The 26273-nt window shown below is 44.3% G+C and overlaps 1 protein-coding gene across 1 annotated transcript in view; it reads left to right on the top strand.

Annotated features, from left to right (window-relative positions):
* LOC148523016 (uncharacterized) overlaps nt 1-26273 on the top strand; it is a gene marked incomplete at its 5' end in the record, with an annotated part of 321274 nt that overhangs the window by 17853 nt on the left and 277148 nt on the right. The window contains one exon of the mRNA XM_088473293.1: nt 14527-14673. Within this exon, the coding sequence (XP_088329419.1) occupies nt 14527-14673 (147 nt within the window). The remainder of the gene's footprint in view (nt 1-14526; nt 14674-26273) is intronic.

The following is a 26273-nucleotide window of genomic DNA, read 5'->3' as shown; positions in this document are numbered from 1 at the left end:
GCATTAGTGTCTACCTCTGAATTAGGCTGTATCAAGCTTAAGCCATGAGCTACCCTCACCAGAAAGAAGATGGTTTAAGCTTTCAATGTGCAAACAAAGGGCCACTATACAGTGGTGGGAGGGGATGTAACAGACACTTATATACATACATGCACGTGTACAAAGTTACATACACAGAGTCTTGCCGTATCATCCTTTTAATTGGGACACATATAAATTACACAGATTCTGTGTCTGGCTGGTGTCAAGTTTCCATTTCCCCTGGTGTTAATCAGTCACAGAACTTGCGTTCTTCAAGTGTGCCACGACTTAAAGGGTTGACATAGCCAGCCTACATATACTCATATTATATAGATACACTCATATTATATAGATACAATCAGACACTCTAGCGGGGGTGTTTGGGGCTACCCAAAGATTCAGGATCCTCCCTCGATACACATTCTCTTTTATAATGTAAAACATGCCACCTTTTGTTTATTTATACTGTACATTGGTACACATAGACATACACTAGAAAAGCACCTACATACAGATCCTCATATACAAAAACCATGCTCACATGATGTCTTTATAAAAGAGTTTTGGCTCTGAAACATGGTCTGTATGTGTAATTTTTATGACTATTTTTATTTTGACCAAGGTGCTTGCAGGCACCAAAACGTTGACTTGATGTTCATAGATATAACCAATTACATACTTTTTTGCAATAACAAAAACCTGAGTGCCGTCCCTACTTTGATGATGTACATGTGGAGCAGAAAGCAGTTCTTCTTGGACTAGGACACTGGAGCAGAATTTGCATATGGTATTGAGACTGCCGGACTTTACCTACTTTACCAAAAATGATCCGGCACTCAAGAATGTAGTAAGACTTTTTTACCTGCTCCCTTGCCTTCCTTATAGAGGAGACAGCATCCTCATCATACATGCAACACACGAGGCAGCACTCAGAGGCTTGTGGAAATGCAAAACAATACAGTGGTTTTATTCAATCAACAACATTTTGGGGTAACACACCCTTTGATCAGGATGCAAAAACAAGTGTATAATATAAATGCTCACACTCACCCCACGGACATTCTATTTCTGTCTCCACATGCATGCCCATACTTCTGGTCAGCAATGTAGCGAAAAAGCGGATTTTGCCTCCTCATGGGCATAATGTAACTGCACATGATTGTGCCAGAAAACCCGTAACTGAACCTTGTAAATGTACATGTAATGTTATTTGTGTATAGGAAATGACAAGCCTTTGAAGATGACCAGCAAATATTTATCGAAAGGTTACAGGAAATTCTGTTTATGGCATATATGGCACATAAGAAAGATGTCCCTAGAAATTACAAGACATCTGACCAGGCTCTGCTAACATAAGTCATTAAGAGCTTTGTGTACTGTTCCCTAACAGAGATCAAAGCAGGATTGCTTATACCAGATACACATAGTCTTCAAAAGGTGTGGATTCCCTTACCTAAGTCCAGGTCTATGTTTATTGACATAAGTGTTGGAGCTCAACTTCTTACAGAACTGAAGGTAAAATAAAATAACCCCTGCACAAATGACAGAGAGACCCTGGAGCCACAGCTAGAGAGACAATTCACTCTGGGCTAAAACGGGTTAAAATCACTCCGAGGAGGGTGGTGAGGGGAGATGCTGAAGAAACATGCATAAAAATGTAACACACTAGTAGTTCAGTGTTCATTCTGAGAGAGCTATCATAAGGTACAGATGATCCAAACTTTGACATTGGGTTGCCTCATCCCCGAACCACTTTAGTCAATGGTGTGGTTTGTTTGTCCAAATTTGTTATTTTCTTTTCTATCTTGGAACTTGCAAGTAATTGTGTGAACCCTTTTATTTTAATATTACTATAATCTTGTAACTTTTTGTAACTAAGCTTTGAAGATATACTTGAATTAAAACATTAAAAACACAGTTCCAGAACTAGAATTATGACCAATGGCCTCATATGACTCATGTTACCTATTTTTCTAAATATTGATTATTGTGTGTGCAGGTGGGAGCAGATGCCCACCTTATGCTTTAGCATTACCGTTTACTTCTGCTGGTGGCAGCTATCCAGTTTATTTAACCACACATGCTGAGAACTTGTAAAAGTCATAGGCAGTGATTCTCAGATTGGCGTATCTGGAGGGATCGGCTGGCAGACCGTGACAAGCAAGCTTCCGGTCATGGAGCAATCAACGGTCTCAGACGCCACATCATCAGTCCCCATGCGGTGCACAGAGTTGACATTGCAGAGATGTCTCTGTTGTAGTTACCATGGTAACCGCAAAACCAAAAATACATAGATATGTAGTGCATGATATAAAATACATGTTATTACAATGTAATAAATGTAAAAATAGCATAAATAGGCATAAATCTAAACAGACATGACTTATGTTCAATATAATAGCAAAAAGGTGCCACTATATAATAAAAAGTGCCATAGTATACATAGTGAAACATCTCACAAATGTGCAAATCGCTATCCAGACCGTTCATATATAAATCAAACTTTAGAACTTCTAAATCATTGTTAGGATCTGCGGGTAGCGGATCATCTTGGTGGCAGGTTCCAGCCATTGTTGCGACTGGGATATTGCATCTAATCCTGTCTTGTCTGTGTACAGCTCATAGCCTGTCTTTCCTGCCTGTCTGTCTACTGATCTCATGTGCTCATTAACTAGCTGTCTAGATGCAGAGTAGGTACACAAATGCCTTTGATTAGGAATTACTCTCCAGGAATTGTCTCTGATTGGATCCTGCATCTCATAAGTATACAGCCACCCCTGCACTCACTGCCGGTTTTATATGCTGACATGCTGTGTTTGTTGATCTGTTCTACAACTTTTACCATTCCTGTTTATGGAGCCATTTTCCCTGCTTCCAAACTGCACCGTTGCACAAACTGTCTCCTGGCTTCCAAGCAGCACCAGTGCACAGACTGTTTCCTAGCCTCCAAGCTGCACCAGTGCACAGACTGTTTCTCAGCTCACAAACTGCTACATCAGCCTCTTGCCACTACTGGCTCTCCAACCACATCAGCAGCACCTTGCTGCACCAACAGCTCCTAAGCTGCATCATCGGCTCTCTAGCCGAAACATCGGCCTCCGGTCACTCTACTGGCTCTCCAGCCACATCAATGGCTCCTAAGCTGCATCATTGGTTCCCTAGCAGCAACATCAACCTCTGGCCACTCTACTGGCTCTGCATCCACATCAACAGCTCCTAAGCTGCGTCATCGGCTCCCAAGCCATAGCATTTACCTCTGGTCATTCTACTGGCTCTTCTGCCACAGCATCGGCTCCTTAGCTGCACCATCGGCTCCTTAACCGCACCATCAGTTCTGTAGCCACACCATCGGTTCCTTGGCCGTACTATCGGCATTCAGCCACACCATTTGTACTTTGAAATATTCTTTCATACATTCTTGCCTGTTTTTTTGTGACAATAAAGTCACTTAAGTTTATTTCACCTTAAGTCTCCTGGTGTCTCACTCCTTAAGGTATTCTGGTTGTCTGGAGCCCCAGACAACCGTAACAATCATAAAAAACATGATGACCAATACCATCAATCAATTGGTAGTGAACAGACATAATTAGTATATCCTAATTCAATTATTTTATAAACTTAATTTTCTAAACCCACATAGACCATCTACCAATTGAGATAAATTGGTAGATGATCTATATAGGTTTAGAACATTAAGTTTTTTTATAATTGGTTTAGGATACACTCATTATGATGATATAAGGATCATATGATACACTATGATGCTAATGAGGATGTTGAAAATGAATGTGTTGGACAGGAAGAAGTTTATAAAATTTTGAAGGAGGATGCTTTTTGTGTTAAAGCCACCAGTGGCAGAAGTTCTTGCCAGTGATAAGAAGAAGTAGTATATTGTCATGGCTGAACATACAGATGTGTCCTGCTGCATCTTTGCTGTGCATGGTGCGAGGCGTGTGCCCATGAGTGGTTAAGTGTATTGCATTCACATCTGTGCCAGTATAGGAATGCATGGTGCGATCGCAGTGTGCACCTTAGCTTAGCTCAGTGTATGCTGCTGTGGGTAATTGCATGGTGCAATGTGTGTGCACATTTGTAGTATGATCGGCAAAGATGAATTCACATCTCTAAGAAGAAAAAGTCACCTCTTTCAAGTGGAATAATTTTTTCCCAAATCCTAACATTTGTGGAGGTAAGGAATCTAGGCAATTCCTCCTTGTTACATCATTTGCAGCAAGTTCATACAAACTATTTAGAAGAATCTGAAAATATCCTGTAAAATATTAAGCAGTCCTGCATCAACTATCAACAACATGGATAAATAGTGACCAGGTGCAATTCCATCATTTATAAGCTTCAGCGACTGGAGCAACATCAACAAGACATCCAAATAAACATAACATGTCATCATAAAGGGACTGTGAGTGGGGGCAATGTAAATTATTCCAGAACAGTGGAGAATACTCTTCTTTTTATGCAAGCTACTGAAACCATTTCAAATTGTGTAAGATTATTCCCTTAATTAAAAATACTAAATAAGCAACTAGAGAAGCTGAAGGAGGAGATAAAATGAAGTGATTCCCCTAAATTTATTGTAGATCTAGTTTTTTATTCAATTTGCCAAGACCAAAGGGTTTGCAACTTCTTGCAAATGGATCAATATATTTTGGCAACCATACTTGATCCTACATAGGTTTAAGTCATACTTAATGTCTTTCATTCCAACTGATACAGATTTTAAAAGATGCGAAGAGCTCCTCATGAGCAAGTTGTCAGCTCAAGTTGCACATGATTACACAATGACATCTCCTGCTTCAATTTCACCTCCAAATGCTGCTGCTGGGAAAAAAAACAACATTTTCCAAGAGACCAACCAGTGATGAGGATGAGTCAACTATGAAAACTGGTTAGGCTTAAAAGAATTGGCCACAATTATTGACACCTACATAGTGACTCAATCTGATACAATAAGCATCAATAGAATGGTGGATAATTAATTTGATGACAGTGCATGTCCTTTTAAATGTAAAATAAACCAGTGATCACTTAATGGTTGTTTATAACCCTGACGCTACAAATAATGTATATGAATTAAATATAAAGAAAGATTTTTTGTACTTATTGACAGTTATGCTGATAGTCAGAAAAAAATTCTAATCTGGCTTTGATAGACACAAATATACAAAAATGTAATTGGTAGTGTCTGAATATATTTAAAAAATGGTTAGTTATCAGTTTGTTTATATAAAATCGCATGAGTCTTCTCCTATGATGAGATGAATAGATATAAGAGAGATAGAGATTAGAGAGATATGAGATAGATAGATAGATAGATAGATAGATAGACAGACAGACAGACAGACAGACAGACAGACAGATAGATAGATAGATAGATAGATAGATAGATAGATAGATAGATAGATATGGGATAGATATTATATATATATATATATATATATATATATATATATATATATATATATATATATATTAGATAGATAGATAGATAGATAATTTCATCACTCTATTTGGGTATGTATTGTGATAAAATCAGTTTGTATCTTATACTACAACAGCCTTTAAATATAGAAACACATATAACTTTGAGTTCACCCATTGTACACAAAATAATTCCTTATATGTCCTTTACTTAATTCATTACTGCAGCAGTTGGAAGTGGAGATAGTTTACAATTCCATGTAGGGTCCATAATTAGAGAGAGATTCCTCTGTTAGGTGGTAACAGATCTGAGTTCCCGCCTGTTGGTATCAATGTTCCTCGGTTTTAATCCTGCAGAGGTCTCAGCATGTGGCTGGATTACAAGTGTAGGTAGAACCTCCAGTACACACAGGTCCCAGTACACACAGGTCCCAGTACACACAGGTCCCAGTACACTCCACCTCTCGCAATAAGCTGCTGGCTTTAATACTGTGACTGCTCCACTGTTTTGGATATAAATGAAATAAGGAGCTCACTTTACACTAGTGATTCAGCAGTCACACAGCTGTGGCTTCAATCGAATAACAAAGTACAATGTTATCAAGTTCATCATTATATATTGTGGTGTAACAGGTAAACGCTTCCTTGTCTATGTGTCAATGTGTTTCATTCTGTTACATTATTTTCTGCAATGAGAACCCCAGTGGCATAAAGGTCATTCCTCTGTGGTTGGATTGTACTGTATATAAAATGTTTACATCTATACTGCACAAAACTCAGTCTTCAGGAATATTATCCAATTAATATTAAGCTACAAGTACTGTACAGAGGTAGAGTCTTTGAGGATGGTTTGCAATGCCTGGGCACATGGCTGTAAGTATGACTCAAGGTAATTAGCTATGGGTTTAGACACGGAGCCATGCTCAGCAATTATCAGTCACACCTGGGGGTTCCTGTCATTTCTTAAGAACCTTTAGAACCATACAGGTAAAGTAACATTATAATAGGGTGTTCTTTAACTTTGTTTATTACAAAGGTAGAGTAATAATAGAAGCATGCTCAGAATCACTGTAGCTGTAGGTGTGTCCTATTTCTGACATGATATTGCTGGCAACATCCTCATTATTATTAGCTACATTTCAGGTCATACAGGGGCTGATTCTAAGATGATATTAGGTGATAGTATCACTGTTCATTGTAATTCTGATTTGTGCTAGGAAATGTCCCATCCAAACCTCACTCTCTGCCCATGTTCCGTCTCCCCCACCTGCAGGGCAGCATGGTTTTACCAAGGTGCAGGATTACAGGTTTTTTGCTTTGTTCCCACCCCAGAATCAGCCCCACTGCATCAACATAGTAACCGTGCTATAGGAAACAAATAAAGTAACCACCCAGTTCAGTCACAGAATATCTCACCCAGAATAAATAGATAAACAATGCATGGTAATAAATGTGTGTATATATCACCAGGGTGCCTGAAAGATATTATCACAAAATGTTCCCACATTAACCAAATTTCAAGAAAATTTTTGAAAAGAGACAAGATTCTGGCAGTAACTGTCAGCAGGAAATAACTGTACTCATTCATTTCTCTCTAGGGTTCTTGGACATAATACTTAGCAGAAATTATTTCTACCACAGTGGACAATTCTTTTTACAATTGTCTGTTTGTGCAATGGGGTCTAATGTGACCCCAATATATGCCAATGCTTTTACATTTTTGGTTGGAAAATAATTGTTATTTATCAACCAGATAAGTTGCAGGTTAAATGCAGGATAAATTATGGCTAATATTTATTCAACTCATATGGAAATTACATATTTACTATTACAATTTGGGATAGTGGGAGCTCCACCAATTGGTGCTAATAACCACATTTATTTTATAGCACATGCACGATGGATAAAGGGCCTGATTCAGCAATGATTGCAGTTGCAAATGTGCACGTCATCGATCGATTAATTCACATTGCACATGGATCGCAGTGCACGTGCGCGAACTAGCAATTACGATGGGACATGCATTTGCAGAGGCTACGCAGACACCGAGCCCAGTGATTGACAGCAAGTGCCGTTTGTGGGTGGTGACAGGGGGTGGTCAGGCAAATGCAGGTGTGCAAGTGCATTGGACGGTGTTGCAATGGCACGCCTAAATTATCCACTGCAATACCATACGCAGCCTAAGGCCTCATAGCGTGACCTGAAGATAGCAATTCCTGAGTGAGGTCTGACCTGCATAACCTATGCGTATGGGTCCCATGTTACTCAATGTTACAGATTATTTCTCTATGTTGCCAAGTATACGGATGTGTATAAGGGGAGGTGGGCGTCCTTATGGTAAGCTGTGATCGCAATGTGATTGCAAACATTTGCAATTCACCGCTAATAATAGTAACTGCGCTGCGTGCATTCTAGCAGAATAGCGATCCTTGCTGAATCAGGGTCTGTACCCACCTGACCCTGTATGTGGGTATGTATCTATGTGTGTATATACACATACATTATATATATATATATATATACACACACGCACACATATATACATAAACAAAAAAATATACAGCCCCAGAGAAAGCTCCCACAGAGCAGGCAGAGCAGCACCAGATATTACACTGACCTGTGGGGATACATGTGCTATTCCTCTGCTCAGTATGTCCCTTGTCCAGTCTTCTGTAGGCAGCTTAGCCTCTGCTGCTTCACTTTTTTCATCATTTTAGTGTCCACTGCAGTATAAAACTGTCAGCTCATTTACTGATGGATTACTGTGGGGGTAAATGGTAGTTACTTTGGGCTTCCATGAGAGGGTGGAGCTTTAGGCTCACGCGAGTGGGCGTAGCTTCATTGGCCATGAGCGTAACTTTGTACCGGGAGCTGAATTGGTAGGGGTCTGGTGCAGTGGAGCTCCATCTCCATTGTTGTTGAATAGGCAGCGTACACCCCCATGAACGGGGGTGAACGCTAAGTCCAGCCCCCTCACACAAAGGTGATGGCCACAACATAGTGGGCCCCACCGGGGAAATACCCGATTCCTCAGCAGCCCAGTCTGAGCCTGGACATGGTTGCATCCTTTTTTCCCCATAAAAATGCCCAATTGGGGAACAGTGTGACAGTCATGCTGAAATCCTTCTTAGTTAGTTTTTAAATACAAAACTTAAATTCATGAAACTACAAACCCCAGCAAGACCTGACAGTCACTTATTACATGTGCTATAATGCAAAGGTAAAAACAATCCAATTGTATCTAGTAACTATGCCTGACAGCGATATAAGGATATATTTACCAGACATATATTGCACATTTCCCAAATTTTCTATAATACATTGTGAAAGAAAGAGCACAATCACCACAATCACCACAATCACCACCTCAAATAGTCACTTATAGTGCAAGTAATTGATAAGAAACATCACCATAGCAAACAGCATCCTAATATCACATGCACAGGGGCTGTAGTCACTGGCAGCCATGGAAGCCAGATCTACCAACTGATGGTAATGTGAGATTGTATAAGGGTAATGTGGGTGTCTGTGTATACGCAAAGGGAAAGCTTTGCCACCCTCTAATATAATACTGCCCAGCGCATTAGTTTCTGCCAGAACAGGCGTTCCTTCCCCGTATGCACAATACATGCCCACAGCACCCCCATGGCATGCCAACAAGTCATGCCCATTACAGGTGATTGCTATCCCATAACAAAGTTTCTGTACACAAGATGATATTTCATGGAAATACTGATCTGGTCAAGCTGCGTCCACCTCAGAACAGGACAGATAAAAGCAATGATGTGTAAGATTGCCCCTGTGCATGTGCTGTATGCAGACTCTCCATTCACATCAGAGAACAGAGATCCGTGTTACTCAGACTCAGCCCCATTAATGTACAGACACAGGCCCTGATTCAGCAGTGATGGTCGGGAATCTGTGCAGGTACCTGACCTGTACCGCACATGTGCACTGACTGGCAGCAGTCTATCAGTGATTGACAGTCTGCTGCCATTTGTGGGCGGAGAGGGGGCAGCCATGGTCTCTGTATCCCAAAACGGAGGCTTGTTGCTACCATTTGGGGGGCATAGAAGAAGGCGGGATCTAATTAGACTGATGGAAGTTTCCTATCCTTTCTCTCATCTGCTGTGGCCGGCTTATGTGACACCTATGGGTCACTTAGCCGGCTGATGTTCTAGCAGAGTATCTGATGCTGCATTGTACAGCTCAGCTCGGACAAATAATTCATGCAGAGGGCGTAATGCTGCATTACCATAATTGCATGGATGGATTTAAAAAACTGCTTGTGTCCTAAACTGAATCAGGCCCAAAGAGATCTGGAATAAAGTGAGTGACATGTGAGGTAACTAGAGTTACCATAGACTGCGCACCAGGGCATCTCACATGGTGCACAGCTTTCCCAATACACTATACTGTAAGGGCCTGAGTTACCATAGACTGTGCACCAGGGCATCTCACATGGTGCACAGCTTTCCCAATACACTATACTGTAAGGGCCTGAGTTACCATAGACTGTGCACCAGGGCATCTCACATGGTGCACAGCTTTCCCAATACACTATACTGTAAGGGCCTGAGTTACCATAGACTGCGCACCAGGGCATCTCACATGGTGCACAGCTTTCCCAATACACTTTACTGTAAGGGCCTGAGTTACCATAGACTGCGCACCAGGGCATCTCAAATGGTGCACAGCTTTCCCAATACACTATAATGTAAGGGCCTGAGTTACCATAGACTGCGCACCAGGGCATCTCACATGGTGCACAGCTTTCCCAATACACTTTACTGTAAGGGCCTGAGTTACCATAGACTGCGAACCAGGGCATCTCAAATGTTGCACAGCTTTCCCAATACACTATAATGTAAGGGCCTGAGTTACCATAGACTGAGCACCAGGGCATCTCACATGGTGCACAGCTTTCCCAATACACTATACTGTAAGGGCCTGAGTTACCATAGACTGCGCACCAGGGCATCTCACATGGTGCACAGCTTTCCCAATACAATATACTGTAAGGGCCTGAGTTACCATAGACTGCGGAAAAGGGTGTCTCAAATGGTGCACAGCTTTATCAATACACTATACTGTAAGGGCCTGAGTTACCATAGACTGCGCACCAGAGCATCTCATATGGTGCACAGCTTTCCCAATACACTATACTGTAAGGGCCTGAGTTACCATAGACTGCGCACCAGGGCATCTCACATGGTGCTCAGCATTCCCAATACTCTATACTGTAAGGGCCTGAGTTACCATAGACTGCACACCAGGGCATCTCATATGGTGCACAGCTTTCCCAATACACTATACTGTAAGGGCCTGAGTTACCATAGACTGCGCACCAGGGCATCTCACATGGTGCTCAGCATTCCCAATACTCTATACTGTAAGGGCCTGAGTTACCATAGACTGCGCACCAGGGCATCTCACATGGTGCACAGCTTTCCCAATACACTATACTGTAAGGGCCTGAGTTACCATAGACTGCGCACCAGGGCATCTCACATGGTGCTCAGCATTCCCAATACTCTATACTGTAAGGGCCTGAGTTACCATAGACTGCGCACCAAGGCATCTCACTTGGTGCACAGCTTTCCCAATACAATATACTGTAAGGGCCTGAGTTACCATAGACTGCGCACCAGGACATCTCACATGGTGCACAGCTTTCCCAATACACTATACTGTAAGGGCCTGAGCTACCATAGACTGCGCACCAGGACATCTCACGTGGTGCACAGCTTTCCCAATACAATATACTGTAAGGGCCTGAGTTACCATAGACTGCGCACCAGGACATCTCACATGGTGCACAGCTTTCCCAATACACTATACTGTAAGGGCCTGAGTTACCATAGACTGCGCACCAGGGCATATCACATGGTGCACAGCTTTCCCAATACACTATACTGTAAGGGCCTGAGTTACCATAGACTGTGCACCAGGGCATCTCACATGGTGCACAGCTTTCCCAATACACCATACTGTAAGGGCCTGAGTTACCATAGACTGCGCACCAGGGCATCTCACATGGAGCACAGCTTTCCCAGTACAATAAACTGTAAGGGCCTGAGTTACCATAGACTGAGCACCAGGGCATCTCATATTGTGCACAGCTTTCCCAATACAATATACTGTAAGGGCCTGAGTTACCTTAGACTGCGGAAAAGGGTGTCTCAAATGGTACACAGCTTTCTCAATACACTATACTGTAAGGGCCTGAGTTACCGTAGACTGCGCACCAGGGCATCTCACGTGGTGCTCAGCTTTCCCAATACACTATACTTTAAGGGCCTGAGTTACCATAGACTGCACACCAGGGCATCTCACATGGTGCACAGCTTTCCCAATAGACTATACTGTAAGGGCCTGAGTTACCATAGACTGCGCACCAGGGCATCTCACATGGTGCTCAGCTTTCCCAATAGACTATACTGTAAAGGCCTGAGTTACCATAAACTGCGGAACAGGGTGTCTCACATTGTGCACAGCTTTCCCAATACACTATACTGTAAGGGCTTGAGTTACCATAGACTGCACACCAGGGCATCTCACATGGTGCTCAGCTTTCCCATTAGACTATACTGTAAGGGCCTGAGTTACCATAAACTGCAGAACGCCCTGTGTCTCACATTGTGCACAGCTTTCCCCATACACTATACTGTAAGGGCCTGAGTTACCATAGACTGCGCACCAGGACATCTCACATGGTGCACAGCTTTCCCAATACAATATACTGTAAGGGCCTGAGTTACCATAGACTGCGTACAAGGGCATCTCACATGGTGCACAGCTTTCCCAATACACTACACTGTAAGGGCCTGAGTTACCATAGACTGTGCACCAGGGCATCTCACATGGTGCACAGCTTTCCCAATACACTATACTGTAAGGGCCTGAGTTACCATACACTGCGTACCAGGGCATCTCACATGGTGCACAGCTTTCCCAATACACTATACTGTAAGGGCCTGAGTTACCATAGACTGCGCACCAGGACATCTCACATGGTGCACAGCTTTCCCAATACACTATACTGTAAGGGCCTGAGTTACCATAGACTGCACACCATGGCATCTCACATAGTGCACAGCTTTCCCAATAGACTATACTGTAAGGGCCTGAGTTACCGTAGACTGCGCACCAGGGCATCTCACATGGTGCACAGCTTTCCCAATACACTATACTGTAAGGGCCTGAGTTACCATAGACTGCGCACCAGGGCATCTCACATGGTGCACAGCTTTCCCAATACACTATACTGTAAGGGCCTGAGTTACCATAGACTGCGCACCAGGGCATCTCACATGGTGCACAGCTTTCCCAATACACTATTCTGTAAGGGCATGAGTTACCATAGACTGCGCACCAGGGCATCTCACATGGTGCACAGCTTTCCCAATACACTATACTGTAAGGGCCCGAGTTACCATAGACTGCACACCAGGCCGTCTCACATGGTGCACAGCTTTCCCAATACACTATACTGTAAGGGCCTGAGTTACCATAGACTGCGCACCAGGACATCTCACATGGTGCACAGCTTTTCCAATACACTATACTGTAAGGGCCTGAAGAGCTGCAGGCAGTCCTGGCTGTGTGTGTGTATTTAGTAGAGATGTGCGCCGACCCCAGTGTTTTTGTTTTGTTTCAGTTTTGGATTTCTTTAAAAAAAGATTATAAAAAAGCTAAAAATCATTGTAACTTGGACCTATTTTGGTTCCCAGAAATCACAAGGGAGGGATTTACATGCAATCAAAACACATGTGTTTTTATCTGAGATCTGACTTCCTAGAATACCCTAGCCAGGACTCGGTTCTATCCGGAACCCCAAAAGTGATCTAAGGGCCTGATTCAGAGCCGGACGCAAGTGGCTGCTCGTTCGCTCCGAACGATGTTTGCCCAACTGCGCATGCGTACGGATCGTAATACACATGCTCGAACCAGGCAGTGCGGCCGAAAATCGCGTGCTCGCAAAATAGCGAATGCCTGCTATTTTGAGTGACAGAATGAGGCGTATGTGGGTGGTAACAGGGGAAGGTGCTTGAAAACGGGGAGTGGAGATCCGATCGCAGGCGTGTTTAAAGGTCAAAACGGGCGTTTAATGGGTGTGCTTAATTAAAACAGCAGCGTCATTGACAACGTCACTGTGTTTTTTTTTAGCCAGAACTGCTCGCAAAATTGTGGTAGCAAACACCAGCCACAAGTATAGCGAGCAGCTCATTCCCTGTTCGATGTACTCGATTAATCTAATAAATAGCGGACATGACGTAGGATGCGAGCGGCCAGGGGGCGTAGTTTCCCAAAAAACGACCGCAAGTTTTGTTCGCTCGTTCAGACCTAGAGGCGTGAACAGACCGCAAACAGCGAACGGTTCATTTGAATAGCCACCCCTTTTTTCAGGACGGCGAGCGCTAATTGCGTCCGGCTCTGAATCAGGCCCTAAGTCAGGACTCGGTTCAACTCTGAGCTCCAAAGTTCAGGTGTGTTTGGTTTTCATGAAAACCTGGACTGCTCATCTCTCATACGGGTTTTAGCTTTATCTATACTTGTAGCTGAATCGGTGAGAGCAGGAATGGGGCATTTGCAATAGCTCCTAACTATAACCTATAGGGATCAATCTCCAGCCAAATATTTTCATCACCAGACCAGAACATCCTACACATTATACCTGCTGCTGCAACAAGATCATCTAAATAACATTATTGGTGTGTTAGTTTCATTGAAAACATGTGAAAGGTTTGAGAGTTAATTTATATAGTTACAAAGCTTTTCACTCAGGGCAGATCCTTCTCCCGACTGGTAAAAACTCAGCTAAACTGTGATTTGTTACATTTGTGTGGTTTCTGTTTTTGTTTAATCTAAAAGTGATTATAAGTTATATGCCAATAAAATAATGTATCTACACTGTAATACTTACTTCATTTGACTAAAATGTCTTTCAAACTAAGCCAATGTCACTGCTGGTATTAATTTTATTATCCACATACCTGTATAATAGAATTATCAGTGTATTACACCTAATAACCAGGTAATGAGGAATCTTTTTGTTTTTCTACCCAGGTGATAAACCAGGAAGATGTCAGGTGACCCCAACATTAATTGCATGTAAAAAAGACCCTAATCCGGAGTGTGGAAGTGACTGGGACTGTGATGGCAGCAAGAAATGCTGTAACTATGCCTGTCACATACAGTGCATGGATCCTATTGGTAAGTGGAGCTCAGTGTCCTGGTCACACACAGACATGAGGATGAGCTGGAGAATTATTAGCTACATAATATATTATATACACAAGATACACACATTACTACATGGATAGACAGGCTGAAGCCCTGGTTACTTTGATGAGACTTGTTACATTTAAAAAATTTTGTCCAAGCATAAAACAAGACAATTACTTGGACTCACAGCCCAGATATAAATAAAGATTTATAAATATTTATAATCTGTCATATAATTATGGAGACCCATGTATCATATCACAACTCTTGTCCACCAAAAAAGTTGAACTCTTCAATAAACTATAAATAAATATTAAAAATATTGTATACCAGATCCCAAAATTACACTCGATATTTAATGTAGTTAAACTTTCTCACTGATACCCACATGTGTGTATGAGCAAATTATCTGTATAGTATTATCCTATGTACTATAGGTGACTCCGATATCACTGTGTCATGGAGAGTAATGGTGATGTGAGACAGGAGTCTCATAAGATGCAGAGATGCCACAGTATCCATCACTCCTTTAACTTTACCTCCCACATCGGTCACAGTGATGTGAGGAAGGAGGAAGGTGCATTGTAGGACCAGATGTATTATATCACCCACTGCAGCCTATTTCCTCCATCATTACCGACCACATGGGTCACAGTGATATGAGGAAGGGAGAAGGTGCATTGTAGGACCAGATATATTATATCACCCACTGCAGCCTATTTCCTCCATCATTACCTCCCACATGGGTCACAGTGATCTGAGGAAGGAGGAAGGTGCATTGTAGGACCAGATGTATTATATCACCCACTGCAGCCTATTTCCTCCATCATTACCTCCCACATGGGTCACAGTGATATGAGGAAGGGGGAAGGTGCATTGTAGGACCAGATGTATTATATCACCCACTGCAGCCTATTTCCTCCATCATTACCTCCCACATGGGTCACAGTGATATGAGGAAGGGGGAAGGTGCATTGTAGGACCAGATGTATTATATCACCCACTGCAGCCTATTTCCTCCATCATTACCGCCCACATGGGTCACAGTGATATGAGGAAGGGAGAAGGTGCATTGTAGGACCAGTTATATTATATCACCCACTGCAGCCTATTTCCTCCATCATTACCTCCCACATGGGTCACAGTGATATGAGGATAGGGGAAGGTGCATTGTAGGACCAGATGTATTATATCACCCACTGCAGCCTATTTCCTCCATCATTACCGCCCACATGGGTCACAGTGATATGAGGAAGGGAGAAGGTGCATTGTAGGACCAGATATATTATATCACCCACTGCAGCCTATTTCCTCCATCATTACCTCCCACATGGGTCACAGTGATATGAGGAAGGGGGAAGGTGCATTGTAGGACCAGATGTATTATATCACCCACTGCAGCCTATTTCCTCCATCATTACCTCCCACATGGGTCACAGTGATATGAGGAAGGAGGAAGGTGCATTGTAGGACCAGATGTATTATATCACCCACTGCAGCCTATTTCCTCCATCATTACCTCCCACATGGGACACAATGATCTGAGGAAGGAGGAAGGTGCATTGTAGGACCAGATGTATTATATCACCAACTGCAGCCTATTTCCTCCATCACTACCTCCCACATGGGTCACAGTGATGTGAGGATGGGGGAAGGTGCATTGTAGGACCAGATGTATTATATCACCCACTGCAGCCTATTTCCTCCATCATTACCGACCACATGGGTCACAGTGATATGAGGAAGGGAGAAGGTGCATTGTAGGACCAGATATATTATATCACCCACTGCAGCCTATTTCCTCCATCATTACCTCCCACATGGGTCACAGTGATCTGAGGAAGGAGGAAGGTGCATTGTAGGACCAGATGTATTATATCACCCACTGCAGCCTATTTCCTCCATCATTACCTCCCACATGGGTCACAGTGATATGAGGAAGGGGGAAGGTGCATTGTAGGACCAGATGTATTATATCACCCACTGCAGCCTATTTCCTCCATCATTACCTCCCACATGGGTCACAGTGATATGAGGAAGGGGGAAGGTGCATTGTAGGACCAGATGTATTATATCACCCACTGCAGCCTATTTCCTCCATCATTACCGCCCACATGGGTCACAGTGATATGAGGAAGGGAGAAGGTGCATTGTAGGACCAGTTATATTATATCACCCACTGCAGCCTATTTCCTCCATCATTACCGCCCACATGGGTCACAGTGATATGAGGAAGGGAGAAGGTGCATTGTAGGACCAGATATATTATATCACCCACTGCAGCCTATTTCCTCCATCATTACCTCCCACATGGGTCACAGTGATATGAGGAAGGGGGAAGGTGCATTGTAGGACCAGATGTATTATATCACCCACTGCAGCCTATTTCCTCCATCATTACCTCCCACATGGGTCACAGTGATATCAGGAAGGAGGAAGGTGCATTGTAGGACCAGATGTATTATATCACCCACTGCAGCCTATTTCCTCCATCATTACCTCCCACATGGGACACAATGATCTGAGGAAGGAGGAAGGTGCATTGTAGGACCAGATGTATTATATCACCAACTGCAGCCTATTTCCTCCATCACTACCTCCCACATGGGTCACAGTGATGTGAGGATGGGGGAAGGTGCATTGTAGGACCAGATGTATTGTATCACCCACTGCAGCCTATTTCCTCCATTATTACCTCCCACATGGGTCACAGTGATCTGAGGATGGAGGAAGGTGCATTGTAGGACCAGATGTATTATATCACCCACTGCAGCCTATTTCCTCCATCATTACCTCCCACATGGGTCACAGTGATATGAGGAAGGGGGAAGGTGCATTGTAGGACCAGATGTATTATATCACCAACTGCAGCCTATTTCCTCCATCATTACCTCCCACATGGGTCACAGTGTTCTGAGGAAGGAGGAAGGTGCATTGTAGGACCAGATGTATTATATCACCCACTGCAGCCTATTTCCTCCATCATTACCTCCCACATGGGTCACAGTGATATGAGGAAGGGGGAAGGTGCATTGTAGGACCAGATGTATTATATCACCCACTGCAGCCTATTTCCTCCATCATTACCTCCCACATGGGTCCCAGTGATATGAGAAGGGGGAAGGTACATTGTAGGACCAGATGTATTATATCACCCACTGCAGCCTATTTCCTCCATCATTACCTCCCACATGGGTCAGAGTGATGTGAGGAAGGGGGAAGATGCATTGTAGGACCAGATGTATTATATCACCCACTGCAGCCTATTTCCTTGATCATTTCCTCCCACATGGGTCACAGTGATGTGAGGATGGGGGACGGTGCATTGTAGGACCAGATGTATTATATCACCCACTGCAGCCTATTTCCTCCATCATTACCTCCCACATGAGTCACAGTGATCTGAGGAAGGAGGAAGGTGCATTGTAGGACCATATGTATTGTATCACCCACTGCAGCCTATTTCCTCCATCATTACCTCCCACATAGGTCACAGTGCTGTGAGGATGGGGGAAGGTGGATTATAGGACAAGATGTATTATATCACCCACTGCAGCCAAATTCCTCCATTATTACCTACCACATGGGTCACAGTGATATGAGGAAGGGGGAAGGTGCATTGTAGGACCAGATGTATTATGTCACCCACTGCAGCCTATTTCCTTCATCATTACCTCCCATATGGGTCACAGTGATATGAGGAAGGGGGATGGTGCATTGTAGGACCAGATGTATTATATCACCCACTGCAGCCTATTTCCTCCATCATTACCCCCACATGGGTCAGAGTGATGTGAGGATGGGGGAAGGTGCATTGTAGGACCAGATGTATTATATCACCCACTGCAGCCTATTTCCTCCATCATTACCTCCCATATGTGTCACATTGATTAGAGGATGGGGGAAGGTGCATTGTAGGACCAGATGTATTATATCACCCACTGCAGCCAAATTCCTCCATCATTACCTACCACATGGGTCACAGTGATATGAGGAAGGGGAAGGTGCATTGTAGGACCAGATGTATTATATCAGCCACTGCAGCCTATTTCCTTCATCATTACCTCCCATATGGGTCACAGTGATATGAGGAAGGGGGAAGGTGCATTGTAGGACCAGATGTATTATATCACCCACTGCAGCCTATTTCCTCCATCATTACCTCCCACATGGATCACAGTGATGGGAGGATGGGGGAAGGTGCATTGTAGGACCAGATGTATTATATCACCCACTGCAGCCTATTTCCTTCTTCATTACCGCCCACATGGGTCACAGTGATATGAGGAAGGGGGAAGGTGCATTGTAGGACCAGATGTATTATATCACCCACTGCAGCCTATTTCCTCCATCATTACCTCCCACATGGGTCACAGTGATATGAGGAAGGGGGAAGGTGCATTGTAGGACCAGATGTATTATATCACCCACTGCAGCCTATTTCCTCCATCATTACCTCCCACATGGGTCACAGTGATATGAGGAAGGGGGAAGGTGCATTGTAGGACCAGATGTATTATGTCACCCACTGCAGCCTATTTCCTCCATCATTACCTCCCACATGGGTCACAGTGATCTGAGGAAGGAGGAAGGTGCATTGTAGGACCAGATGTATTATATCACCCACTGCAGCCTATTTCCTCCTTCATTACCTCCCACATGGGTCACAGTGATATGAGGAAGGGGGAAGGTGCATTGTAGGACCAGATGTATTATATCACCCACTGCAGCCTATTTCCTCCATCATTACCTCCCACATGGGTCACAGTGATATGAGGAAGGGGGAAGGTGCATTGTAGGACCAGATGTATTATATCACCCACTGCAGCCTATTTCCTCCATCATTACCGCCCACATGGGTCACAGTGATATGAGGAAGGGAGAAGGTGCATTGTAGGACCAGATATATTATATCACCCACTGCAGCCTATTTCCTCCATCATTACCTCCCACATGGGTCACAGTGATATGAGGAAGGGGGAAGGTGCATTGTAGGACCAGATGTATTATATCACCCACAGCAGCCTATTTCCTCCATCATTACCTCCCACATGGGTCACAGTGATATGAGGAAGGGGGAAGGTGCATTGTAGGACCAGATGTATTATTTCACCCACTGCAGCCTATTTCCTCCATCATTACCTCCCACATGGGTCACAATGATCTGAGGAAGGAGGAAGGTGCATTGTAGGACCAGATGTATTATATCACCCACTGCAGCCTATTTCCTCCATCATTACCTCCCACATGGGTCACAGTGATATGAGGAAGGGGGAAGGTGCATTGTAGGACCAGATGTATTATATCACCCACTGCAGCCTATTTCCTCCATCACTACCTCCCACATGGGTCACAGTGATGTGAGGATGGGGGAAGGTGCATTGTAGGACCAGATGTATTATAACACCCACTGCAGCCTATTTCCTCCATCATTACCTCCCACATGGGTCACAGTGATATGAGGAAGGGGGAAGGTGCATTGTAGGACCAGATGTATTATATCACCCACTGCAGCCTATTTCCTCCTTCATTACCTCCCACATGGGTCAGAGTGATGTGAGGAAGGGGGAAGATGCATTGTAGGACCAGATGTATTATATCACCCACTGCAGCCTATTTCCTCCTTCATTACCTCCCACATGGGTCACAGTGATCTGAGGAAGGAGGAAGGTGCATTGTAGGACCATATGTATTATATCACCCACTGCAGCCTATTTCCTCCATCATTACCTCCAAAATGGGTCACAGTGATATGAGGAAGGGGGAAGGTGCATTGTAGGACCAGATGTATTATATCTCCCACTGCAGCCTATTTCCTCCATCACTACCTCTCACATGGGTCACAGTGATGTGAGGATAGGGGAAGGTACATTGTAGAACCAGATGTATTGTATCACCCACTGCAGCCTATTTCCTCCATCATTACCTCCAAAATAGGTCACAGTGCTGTGAGGATGGGGGAAGTTGCATTATAGGACAAAATGTATTATATCACCCACTGCAGCCAAATTCCTCCATTATTACCTACCACATGGGTCACAGTGATATGAGGAAGGGGGAAGGTGCATTGTAGGACCAGATGTATTATATCACCCACTGCAGCCTATTTCCTTCATCATTACCTCCCATATGGGTCACAGTGATATGAGGAAAGGGGAAGGTGCATTGTAGGACCAGATGTATTATATCACCCACTGCAGCCTATTTCCTCCATCATTACCTCCCACATGGGTCACAATGATCTGAGGAATTAGGAAGGTGCATTGTAGGACCAGATGTATTATATCACCCACTGCAGCCTATTTCCTCCATCATTACCTCCCACATGGGTCACAGTGATATGAGGAAGGGGGAAGGTGCATTGTAGGACCAGATGTATTATATCACTCACTGCAGCCTATTTCCTCCATCACTACCTCCCACATGGGTCACAGTGATGTGAGGATGGGGGAAGGTGCATTGTAGAACCAGATGTATTGTATCACCCACTGCAGCCTATTTCCTCCATTATTACCTCCCACATGGATCACAGTGATGTGAGGATGGGGGAAGGTGCATTGTAGGACCAGATGTATTATATCACCCACTGCAGCCTATTTCCTCCATCATTACCGCCCACATGGGTCACAGTGATATGAGGAGGGAGAAGGTGCATTGTAGGACCAGATATATTATATCACCCACTGCAGCCTATTTCCTCCATCATTACCTCCCACATGGGTCACAGTGATCTGAGGAAGGAGGAAGGTGCATTGTAGGACCAGGTGTATTATATCACCCACTGCAGCCTATTTCCTCCATCATTACCTCCCACATGGGTCACAGTGATATGAGGAAGGGGGAAGGTGCATTGTAGGACCAGATGTATTATATCACCAACTGCAGCCTATTTCCTCCATCTTTACCTACCACATGGGTCACAGTGTTCTGAGGAAGGAGGAAGGTGCATTGTAGGACCAGATGTATTATATCACCACTGCAACCTATTTCCTCCATCATTACCTCCCACATGGGTCACAGTGATATGTGGAAGGGGGAAGGTGCATTGTAGGACCAGATGTATTATATCACCAACTGCAGCCTATTTCCTCCATCATTACCTCCCACATGGGTCACAGTGATATGAGGAAGGGGGAAGGTACATTGTAGGACCAGATGTATTATATCACCCACTGCAGCATATTACCTCCATCATTACCTCCCACATGGGTCAGAGTGATGTGAGGAAGGGGGAAGATGCATTGTAGGACCAGATGTATTATATCACCCACTGCAGCCTATTTCCTTCATCATTACCTCCCACATGGGTCACAGTGATGTGAAGATGGGGGAAGGTGCATTGTAGGACCAGATGTATTATATCACCCACTGCAGCCTATTTCCTCCATCATTACCTCCCACATGAGTCACAGTGATCTGAGGAAGGAGTAAGGTGCATTGTAGGACCATATGTATTATATCACCCACTGCAGCCTATTTCCTCCATCATTACCTCCCACATGGGTCACAGTGATATGAGGAAGGGGGAAGGTGCATTGTAGGACCTGATGTATTATATCTCCCACTGCAGCCTATTTCCTCCATCATTACCTCCCACATGGGTCAGAGTGATGTGAGGAAGGGGGAAGATGCATTGTAGAACCAGATGTATTGTATCACCCACTGCAGCCTATTTCCCTCGTCATTACCTCCCATATGGGTCACAGTGATATGAGGATGGGGGAAGGTGCATTGAAGGACCAGATGTATTATATCACCCACTGCAGCCAAATTCCTCCATCATTACCTACCACATGGGTCACAGTGATATGAGGAAGGGGGAAGGTGCATTGTAGGACCAGATGTATTATATCACCCACTGCAGCCTATTTCCTTCATCATTACCTCCCATATGAGTCACAGTGATATGAGGAAGGGGGAAGGTGCATTGTAGGACCAGATGTATTATATCACCCACTGCAGCCTATTTCCTCCATCATTACCTCCCACATTGATCACAGTGATGTGAGGATGGGGGAAGGTGGATTGTAGGACCAGATGTATTATATCACCCACTGCAGCCTATTTCCTCCATCATTACCGCCCACATGGGTCACAGTGATATGAGGAAGGAGGAAGGTGCATTGTAGGACCAGATGTATTATATCACCCACTGCAGCCTATTTCCTCCATCATTACCTCCCACATGGGTCACAGTGATATGAGGATGGGGGAAGGTGCATTGTAGGACCAGATGTATTATATCACCCACTGCAGCCTATTTCCTCCATCATTACCTCCCACATGGGTCACAGTGATATGAGGAAGGGGGAAGGTGCATTGTAGGACCAGATGTATTATATCACCCACTGCAGCCTATTTCCTCCATCTTTACCTCCCACATGGGTCACAGTGATCTGAGGAAGGAGGAAGGTGCATTGTAGGACCAGATGTATTATATCACCCACTGCAGCCTATTTCCTCCATCATTACCTCCCACATGGGTCACAGTGATTTGAGGAAGGGGGAAGGTGCATTGTAGGACCAGATGTATTATATCACCCACTGCAGCCTATTTCCTCCATCATTACCTTCCCACATGGGTCACAGTGATATGAGGAAGGGGGAAGGTGCATTGTAGGACCAGATGTATTATATCACCCACTGCAGCCTATTTCCTCCATCATTACCGCCCACATGGGTCACAGTGATATGAGGAAGGGAGAAGGTGCATTGTAGGACCAGAAATATTATATCACCCACTGCAGCCTATTTCCTCCATCATTACCTCCCACATGGGTCACAGTGATATGAGGAAGGGGGAAGGTGCATTGTAGGACCAGATGTATTATATCACCCACTGCAGCCTATTTCCTCCATCATTACCTCCCACATGGGTCACAGTGATATGAGGAAGGGGGAAGGTGCATTGTAGGACCAGATGTATTATATCACCCACTGCAGCCTATTTCCTCCATCATTACCGCCCACATGGGTCACAGTGATATGAGGAAGGGGGAAGGTGCATTGTAGGACCAGATATATTATATCAGCCACTGCAGCCTATTTCCTCCATCATTACCTCCCACATGGGTCACAGTGATCTGAGGAAGGAGGAAGGTGCATTGTAGGACCAGATGTTTTATATCACCCACTGCAGCCTATTTCCTCCTTCATTACCTCCCACATGGGTCACAGTGATATGAGGAAGGGGGAAGGTGCATTGTAGGACCAGATGTATTATATCAATCACTGCAGCCTATTTCCTCCATCATTACCTCCCACATGGGTCACAGTGATCTGAGTAAGGAGGAAGGTGCATTGTAGGACCATATGTATTATATCACCCACTGCAGCCTATTTCCTCCATCATTACCTCCCACATGGGTCACAGTGATATGAGGAAGGGGGAAGGTGCATTGTAGGACCAGATGTATTATATCTCCCTCTGCAGCCTATTTCCTCCATCATTACCTCCCACATGGGTCACAGTGATGTGAGGATAGGGGAAGGTGCATTGTAGAACCAGATGTATTGTATCACCCACTGCAGCCTATTTCCTCCATCATTACCTCCCACATAGGTCACAGTGATCAGAGGAAGGAGGAAGGTGCATTGTAGGACCAGATGTATATATCACCCACTGCAGCCTATTTCCTCCTTCATTACCTCCCACATGGGTCACAGTGATATGAGGAAGGGGGAAGGTGCATTTTAGGACCAGATGTATTATATCACCAACTGCAGCCTATTTCCTCTATCATTACCTCCCACATGGGTCACAGTGTTCTGAGGAAGGAGGAAGGTGCATTGTAGGACCAGATGTATTATATCACCCACTGCAGCCTATCTCCTCCATCATTACCTCCCACATGGGTCACATTGATATGAGGAAGGGGGAAGGTGCATTGTAGGACCAAATGTATTATATCACCCACTGCAGTCTATTTCCTCCATCATTACCTCCCACATGGGTCAGAGTGATGTGAGGAAGGGAGAAGGTGCATTGTAGGACCAGATATATTATATCACCCACTGCAGCCTATTTCCTCCATCATTACCTCCCACATGGGTCACAGTGATCAGAGGAAGGAGGAAGGTGCATTGTAGGACCAGATGTATTATATCACCCACTGCAGCCTATTTCCTCCATCATTACCGCCCACATGGGTCACAGTGATATGAGGAAGGGAGAAGGTGCATTGTAGGACCAGATATATTATATCACCCACTGCAGCCTATTTCCTCCATCATTACCTCCCACATGGGTCACAGTGATATGAGGAAGGGGGAAGGTGCATTGTAGGACCAGATGTATTATATCACCCACAGCAGCCTATTTCCTCCATCATTACCTCCCACATGGGTCACAGTGATATGAGGAAGGGGGAAGGTGCATTGTAGGACCAGATGTATTATTTCACCCACTGCAGCCTATTTCCTCCATCATTACCTCCCACATGGGTCACAATGATCTGAGGAAGGTGCTTTGTAGGACCAGATGTATTATATCACCCACTGCAGCCTATTTCCTCCATCATTACCTCCCACATGGGTCACAGTGATATGAGGAAGGGGGAAGGTGCATTGTAGGACCAGATGTATTATATCACCCACTGCAGCCTATTTCCTCCATCACTACCTCCCACATGGGTCACAGTGATGTGAGGATGGGGGAAGGTGCATTGTAGGACCAGATGTATTGTATCACCCACTGCAGCCTATTTCCTCCATTATTATCTCCCACATGGATCACAGTGATGTGAGGATGGGGGAAGGTGCATTGTAGGACCAGATGTATTATAACAACCACTGCATCCTATTTCCTCCATCATTACCGCCCACATGGGTCACAGTGATATGAGGAAGGGAGAAGGTGCATTGTAGGACCAGATATATTATATCACCCACTGCAGCCTATTTCCTCCATCATTACCTCCCACATGGGTCACAGTGATCAGAGGAAGGAGGAAGGTGCATTGTTGGACCAGATGTATTATATCACCCACTGCAGCCTATTTCCTCCTTCATTACCTCCCACATGGGTCACAGTGATATGAGGAAGGGGGAAGGTGCATTGTAGGACCAGATGTATTATATCACCAACTGCAGCCTATTTCCTCCATCATTACCTCCCACATGGTTCACAGTGTTCTGAGGAAGGAGGAAGGTGCATTGTAGGACCAGATGTATTATTTCACCCACTGCAGCCTATTTCCTCCATCATTAACTCCCACATGGGTCACAGTGATATGAGGAAGGGGGAAGGTGCATTGTAGGACCAGATGTATTATATCACCCACTGCAGCCTATTTCCTCCATCATTACCTCCCACATGGGTCAGAGTGATGTGAGGAAGGGGGAAGATGCATTGTAGGACCAGATGTATTATATCACCCACTGCAGCCTATTTCCTCCATCATTACCTCCCACATGGGTCACAGTGATCTGAGGAAGGAGGAAGGTGCATTGTAGGACCATATGTATTATATCACCCACTGCAGCCTATTTCCTCCATCATTACCTCCAAAATGGGTCACAGTGATATGAGGAAGGGGGAAGGTGCATTGTAGGATCAGATGTATTATATCTCCCACTGCAGCCTATTT

Source organism: Taudactylus pleione, unplaced genomic scaffold (genome assembly GCF_031769625.1).
Source record: "Taudactylus pleione unplaced genomic scaffold, aTauple2 ptg000134l, whole genome shotgun sequence".
NCBI classification, from domain to species: Eukaryota; Metazoa; Chordata; class Amphibia; order Anura; family Myobatrachidae; genus Taudactylus; species Taudactylus pleione.
The sequence above is the reverse complement of the archived record's forward strand: the minus strand, read 5'-3'. Positions and strand labels throughout refer to the sequence as shown.